The sequence below is a fragment of the Penaeus vannamei genome, chromosome 3 (genome assembly GCF_042767895.1).
Source record: "Penaeus vannamei isolate JL-2024 chromosome 3, ASM4276789v1, whole genome shotgun sequence".
Taxonomy (NCBI): Eukaryota; Metazoa; Arthropoda; class Malacostraca; order Decapoda; family Penaeidae; genus Penaeus; species Penaeus vannamei.
In genome coordinates this window covers 463,648-471,147 of record NC_091551.1, presented here as the reverse complement: position 1 = coordinate 471,147, position 7,500 = coordinate 463,648, and the positions used below count along the sequence as shown (strand labels likewise).

General features: G+C 49.7%; 1 protein-coding gene across 1 annotated transcript in view; it reads right to left on the bottom strand.

The window, feature by feature from the left end:
- Window positions 1-7,500, bottom strand: part of puc (puckered) — a 56,921-nt gene that overhangs the window by 47,909 nt on the left and 1,512 nt on the right. Inside the window, exon 2 of the mRNA XM_070139385.1 lies at window positions 1,521-2,091. Within this exon, the coding sequence (XP_069995486.1) occupies window positions 1,521-2,073 (553 nt within the window). The 5' untranslated portion in view covers window positions 2,074-2,091. The remainder of the gene's footprint in view (window positions 1-1,520; window positions 2,092-7,500) is intronic.

The following is a 7,500-nucleotide window of genomic DNA, read 5'->3' as shown; positions in this document are numbered from 1 at the left end:
GCGGGACCCAACAGGCAAGGTCGCGTCGGGGGAGACACTCGCTTCCTGCTCTCAGACGCGACCCTACCCCGTCGCCGCTTCCTCTACTGCCCTCCCCTGCCCTCCTACCCTCATCTCTACTGCCCTCCCCTGTCCTCCCCTCCCCTCTACTGCCCTCCCCTACCCGCTACTGCCCTCCCTGCCCTCCTCCCCTCCCCTACCCGCTACTGCCCTCCCCTCCCCTCTACTGCCCTCCCCAAGCCCTCCTACCCTCCCCTCCCTCTCTACTGCCCTCTCCTCCCTCCTCCTCCCTCTACTGCCCTCCCTACCCTCCCTCTACTGTTTCCCTCACCTCTACTGCCTCCCTCCCTCCCCTGCCCTCCCAAGCCCTACCTGTCACCCTTGCCCTCCCTGCCCTCCTCAGCTCTACCTGTCACCCTGCTCTCCTATGGAAGGAGGGACACCTGGCCCCCTGCCCTTCTCAGTCTTCCTCTCCTCCCTCATAATTCTTCTTCTTCTTCTTCTTCTTCTTCTTCTTCTTCTTCTTCTTCGTCTTCTTCTTCTTCTTCTCCTTCCTTCTCTTTGGCTATTTCCCTTCACTCCCTCCATTTTTCCCCCTCTCTCTACCCCCTTTCCTTTTTTTTTACTGCCTTTTCTCCCCTTCCCCTGCCTTTTATGCGAGAAGTTAAACACATAAAAACTAAAAGAAATAAGAAAAAAAAAGAAAAAAAAGGACCATAACCATGTACATGTCAACAACAACAACAACAACAACAACAAAAAAACACCAACCATGAAAGAAAGAAAAGAGGAAAGAAAGAAAGGAAAGAGGAAAGAAAGAAAGAAAAGAGGAAAGAAAGAAAGAAAAGAGGAAAGAAAGAAAGAAAAGAGGAAAGAAAGAAAGAAAAGAGGAAAGAAAGAAAGAAAAGAGGAAAGAAAGAAAGAAAATAGCCACGTCCTATATCTTACAAGGAGGAGGAGGTGAGAGGAATCCACACTCTCCTCCTCTGCCTTATTCTAAATACTCTTCCGTAGCGAGGTCACGCTCCTAAGATAATCCTCGAGGATGAGGTCTGACCCTCCTCTCCTCCTCCTCCTCCTCCTCCTCCTCCTCCTCCTCCTCCTCCTTCTTCTTCTTCTTCTTCTCCTCTTTCTCTAACTTCACTAAAGAAAACAAACATTGTCTATATTTCGCTATCATTCAGAGGAGATCCGTGAGAGAGAAAGAGAAAGAGAGAGAGAGAGAGACAGACAGACAGACAGACAGAGAGAGAGAGAGAGAGAGAGAGAGAGAGAGAGAGAGAGAGAGAGAGAGAGAGAGAGAGAGAGAGAGAGAGAGAGAAAGAGAATGACAACAAGGGTGTGAGAAAGGTCAGGTGGAGAGGAAAGGAAGGAAGGGGAATGAGATTAAAAGTAGGGGAAAGAAAACACACACACACACACACACACACACACACACACACACACACACACGTCATACAGCCACATGAGCATTCCGAGCCACAAACTCAACCGAAACAGCAAAGGGCGCGAGTACTCACCCTTGAGGAGCAGCGGCTCTCTGTTGTCCTCGAGCAGCGCCGTGAGGACGAGGTAGACGGGGTGGTGCGGCGGCAGCGCCTCCAGGTCGGCGCTGGAGTCGTCGTAGACGATGATCTCCTTGTAGCACCGCTTCTTGAGCACGTCGCGGCTGGCGGGCGACGCCAGGTCCACGACGGACGCGCGCCGCAGCTGCAGCCGCTTGCGGTTGAAGCGGTCGGAGCAGTTGAGGTTGATGGCGCTGCGGACGTGGCGCAGGTTGAAGTTGATGAAGGTCCTGAGGTCGAGCAGGAGGAAGTTGCGCGGCTTGGTCCTGGTGAGGCGGCGGGCCACCTCGGAGGGCTCCAGCGCGCGCGCGCGCCGCAGGAGGATGGAGCGCTGGATGGTGGCGCTCTCGCCGCAGGGGGAGGCGGGCATGCTGAGCACCTGCGGAGCCATCAGCTGCGGCAACGAGACTGGGCAGCGGGCGGCGGCGGCGGCGCCGGCCTCCCCGGGCTCGCTGAGGGACCGGTTCAGCGCCAGCCGAAGCCCCTCCCGGCGGCCTTCGCTCAGCATCGTCGTCCACTCACGCACCTGCAACAGGCGGACGTCACTGACGCACTCGCGGGACGCGCACACGCGCGCGCACGCACACACACGCATTCATACACACAGACAAACACAACACACGCACACACACACGTCCACACAGACAGACAAACACACACACACACGCACGTCCACACACACGTCCACACAGACAGACAAACACACACACACACGCACGTACACACACACACACACACGCACACACACACACACTCACACACTCAAAAAAGCACGAAACGGGCGCTATTTTCACCCCCCCCCCCACATCCAACGCCCCTTAGCACGCGGTCACCCCATGTTGACACTCACACCGGAAGTATGTAGGCAGTCACAGCTTCCGCCCCCTCCCCCCCCCCTCTGCCCCTCCCCCAGCTATCAGTCGTACGTGGAAAACATAGGAGGGAGGGAGGGAGGGAGAGGGAGAGGGAGAGGGAGAGAGAGAGAGAGAGAGAGAGAGAGAGAGAGAGAGAGAGAGAGAGAGAGAAGAGAGAGAGAGAGAGAGAGAGAGAGAGAGAGAGAGAGAGAGAGAGAGAGAGAGAGAGAGAGAGAGAGAGAGGGAGGGAGGGAGGGAGGGAGGAGAGGAGAGAGAGAGAGGAGAGGAGAGGGAGAGGGAGAGAAAGAGAGAGAGAGAGAGAGAGAGAGAGAGAGAGAGAGAGAGAGAGAAAGGAGAAAGTGACTGAAATCTAGACAATAAATAAAAGACAAACAGGAACAAGAACACAATAGAAAGTCGGAGGATAATAAAGAGAGGAAAAGGAGAAGTCAGCAGAGGATGAAGAGAAGTAGTAAAGGAACAGGAGGAGAACGAAGAAGAAAGAGAACGATGAAGAAGAATAACGAAGAATAATAAGAACAAATAGAAAGAAAAGGAAGAGAAGGACAAGGAGGAGAGGAGGGGAGGAGCATAGGAAAATAGGATAGGAGGACGAAAAGGAGGAAAGAAGGATAGGAGGACGAAAAGGAGGATAGGAGGAGGAGGACGAAAAGGAGGATAGGAGGAGGAGGATGAAAAGGAGGATAGGAGGAAGAGGACGAAAAGGAGGATAGGAGGAAGAGGACGAAAAGGAGGAGAGTAGGAGTAGGAGTAGGAGGAGGTGAACGAGAAGGACGAAAAGGAGGAGTAGGAGGAGGAAGAGGTGAACGAGAAGGACGAAAAGGAGGAGAGGAGGAGGAGGACGAAAAGGAGGAGAGGAGGAGGAGGACGAAAAGGAGGAGACGAGGAGGAGGAGGAGGAGAACGAGAAGGACGAAAAGGAGGAGTAGGAGGAGTAGGAGGAGCAGCGCCACCCGGGATCCGCCACTCCGCCGTGACTCACGTGGGCGGCATGGGAAAGTCCGCCGCCACGGAGGAGGGAGTGAGTCTGTGACCTGCTGGGCAGTTACACCCCGGCCTCCTACTCTCCCTTCGCCGCCTTCTCTCTCTCTTGCTCCTTCTATTCTCTTTCTTTCTCCTTCTATTCTCTTTCTTTCTCGTTCTATTCTCGATCTCTTTCTCTTTCTATTCTCGATCTCTTTCTCTTTCTATTCTCGATTTCTTTCTATTTCTATTCTCTTTCTTTCTCCTATTCTCGGTCTCTTTCTCTTCCTGTTCCCTCTTTCTCTTTCTCCTTCCATTATCTATATTTCTCGTCTTCGATTTCTCTTTCTCTTCCTCCCTTTCTCCTTCCCCTCTCTCTTCCATCTCCTCATCCTCCTCCCTTCTCTTCCATCTCCTATCCTTACCCATATCACCCTCCTCCTCTCCCCCTCCCCCCTCCCCTCCCTCTCCCGCCGGCGCGAAATTTAAATTCCGAGAGAGCGTCTGCCCGTCTCATGTCTTTTTATCTATTTATTTATTTATTTCTAAGTATATCTGAAGGTTTCGCGCTTACAACCTATCGGCTAATTTGCATATCTGACTTTTATTTGATGTGTTTGTCGGTTTGTTTGATATATATAAAGGACAGAGATCTTGTAAAACTATTTCTGTCAGCCGTAACAGATCGATTACCATTCCACTCCTACGTTTTGTTATTTATTCCTCTTACTTAAGTCGTGACTGTTTTCTTTCTTTCTTCTTTGTATCCTCTCGTATGTATATTTTTATCATCTTTATCCTAAGGCTCCCTTCTCTTGTTACCACACTCCGCTCTTCCTACCTCCAATCCCTCCCCTTTTCCGCCAATTCCCCCAACCTCCACCTTTTCTTTTTTTCCATTTCAGATTTCCACCTCTTTTTCGTCCTTAAGCTCCGCCCCTCCCCGCGTGACGTCACAAACGCAACGCAAGGATCATATATAAATGTAGTGGGCGGAGCTAAAGCGCTTAACCGCATCACAAGCAATCATAAACACTAACAGCGCATGCAACTGGGACCCATTATTGCAAAAGCGATAAATAGTCTCTAAATAGTCTCTTGTTTCGCATCGGAGGCGAGGCCGACGGCGCTAAAGAGAGGGGGGGGGGAGGTAGGCCTAGATCTTAAAAGGTGACAATTCCGTTAAAATAAATAGATAAATACATTTAAAAAAAAATTGTTGTGATATAAATCTGATACTTTCGCTGACTGGAATATTCAAATTTTCAATTATACCGCATTAATGGATATATAAACATCATTATCAGAAATATGCAAAGTCGCAATTAAATAAAATATAGCAATAAATAATTAATTGAACGCCGACCATCGCATCGAATAAAATTATCTATAAAAAAGACAAATCACATAGGCCTACCAGAGAGAGAGAGAGAGAGAGGAGAGAGAGAGAGAGAGAGAGAGAGAGAGAGAGAGAGAGAGAGAGAGAGAGAGAGAGAGAGAGAGAGAGAGAGAGAGAGAGAGAGAGAGAGAGAAAGAAAGAAAGAAAAGAGAGAGAGAACGAAAGAAAGAAAGAAAGAAAGAAAGAGAAGAGAGAAAGAAAGAACGAAAGAAAGAAAGAAAGAGAAGAGAGACAGAGAGAAAGCGACGAAAACCGCCACGCGTTCTGTCCTTCCGTTGCTACTCAGGCAGTGATTCATCTTGCAACCAGACACAGCTTGCAATCACTCTCCCCCTCCCCCCTCCCCTCCCTCCCTCCCTCCCTCCTCCTCCTCCCTCTCTCTCTCTCCCTCCTCCTCCTCCTCCTCCTCCTCCCTCCCTCTCTCCCCCTTCCTCCTCCTCCCTCCCCCTCCCCTCCCTCCCTCCTCCTCCTCCTCCTCCTCCCTCCCTCCTCCTCCTCCCTCTCTCTCTCTCCCTCCTCCTCCTCCCTCCTTCTCGATACTACGTTTGCCATTCTCTCCTTTATTGCAATCACCGTAATCCCTTTGCAAATAATAACACTTTTTTTTATGTCGATTCTCACTAAGACCCTTTTTAAATGCAATCACTGCGGTTATCTTTTGCAATCACCCTTACAACTACTTTGCAAAAACAAGAGATCAAGTTTGCAATAAGCGCACAAATTCCCCCTCTGCAATCACACTTTCAACTACATTGCAATGACCGGAGATCCCCTTTTGCAATCACCCTTAGACCTACTCTGCAAATAACCGCACAAATCCGACTTCGCAATCCCCCTTAGAACTACTTCGCAAAAAAACCACAAATCCCCTTTGCAAAAACCGCGCAAATCCCCTCTTTGCAATCACAACCCCATTTCCGTCACCTTCTCACACTCGCGCTTCTGTGCAATGGCCGAGTGTGACTCATTTTCTTACGGTTTGTCGGTTTGTTTGGCTCAATGCAATGACTCGCTTGTTTGTGTGTGCAGTTGAGTCGCTACACTAACACTTGCGCGACCAACCAATGTCTGTTTACGTCTTTTTCTATTGTTTTTTTTATTTCTTTTTTGTGCGTGTGTATGTGTGTGTGTGTGTGTGTGTGTGTGTGTGTGTGTGTGTGTGTGTGTGTGTGTGTGTGTGTGTGTGTGTGTGTGTGTGTGTGTGTGTGTGTGTGTGCGTGAGTGTTTGTCTGTGTGGATGTGTATCCGTGCGTGTGTGTGTGTGTGTGTGTCAGTCCTCAAACACACAAATCTTACACAATATATACACCCCCTCCCCCCCTGACCTTCTATCTCTCTCTCTCCCTTCTCCCCCTCCATCCCTCCCTCACCTTCTATCTCTCTCTCCCCCTCCCTCCATCCCTCCCTCACCTTCTATCTACTCCCCCTCCACTCCCTCACCTTCTCCTCTCCCCCTTCTCCTCCCTCCTATCTCTCTCCCCCTTCTCTCCCCCTCCCTCCCTCCTCCTATCTCTTCCCCTTCTCCCCCTCCCTCCCATCCCTCCCTCACCTTCTATCTCTCCCGCTCCCTCCCTCACCTTCCATCTCCCTCCCTCCCTCCCTCACCTTCTATCTCCCCCTCCCTCCCTCCTATCTCTCTTCCCCTTCTCCCCCTCCCTCCCTCCCTCCCTAACGCAATTGTGATCAGCGACCTCCCTGCTACTTTGTTTACCCTGTCCTCCTATTAGTTGTCTCAGAACGGGCAACGATTTCTCTCTCTGATCTGTGTCTGTCTGTCTGTCTGTCTCTCTCTCTCTCGTTTACTATTTCTCCTGATATAACGAAAGCACTTTATACCAGACACGTTCGTTATAGCCTATATTTATTTATAATCTTCGGTTGTTTACTTCTCGGCATTGAATCAACCTTTTCACCTCAAGATAACAACAATAACAACAATACTACTACTACAACTAATAATAATGATAATAATAATAATAACAATAACAACAATAATTCCAACACCAACAACACTAACAACCCCAAACTAACAACCAATAACTCCAACACCACCAATAACAACACTAACAACCCCAACCTAACAACCAAAAACTCCAACAACACCAATAACAACACTAACAACCCCAAACTAACAACAATAACTCCAACGACACTAACAACCCCAAACTAACAACCAAAACCCGAAATTCCTCGGCACGTCCACTGGCCACCCACAACCTTCCCCTCCGCCGCCCCCGCCCGCACAGTCACCGTCGGGAAAATCTTCGTAGTTGAGACGTCACCGAATTCTCATCGCGTGACGTGAGAGAGAGAGAGTGCTAAGGACGCGAATAATAATAATTTAAAAAAATTATGATAATACTGACAATAATAAAAATAATGATAATGATGGTGATGATGATGATGATAATAATATACATGTGGTATGTCGGGACAGGAAGAGAAGGAGAAAGGAAGAGAGAGAGAGAGAGAGAGAGAGAGAGAGAGAGAGAGAGAGAGAGAGAGAGAGAGAGAGAGAGAGAGCGCAGTGTCACACATTCCCTCATCTCTGCGCATCCTTATTTACTTGTGGCGGTTTGCACGAGTCCATTTTCCCATTACAGTCTGCGCGATCCCTTCGCTCTCGCTCGCTCCGACGCGCCATGGAGAGAAAGAGAGAAAGAGGGACAGAGAGAAAGAGGGGAGGAGAGAAAGAGGGA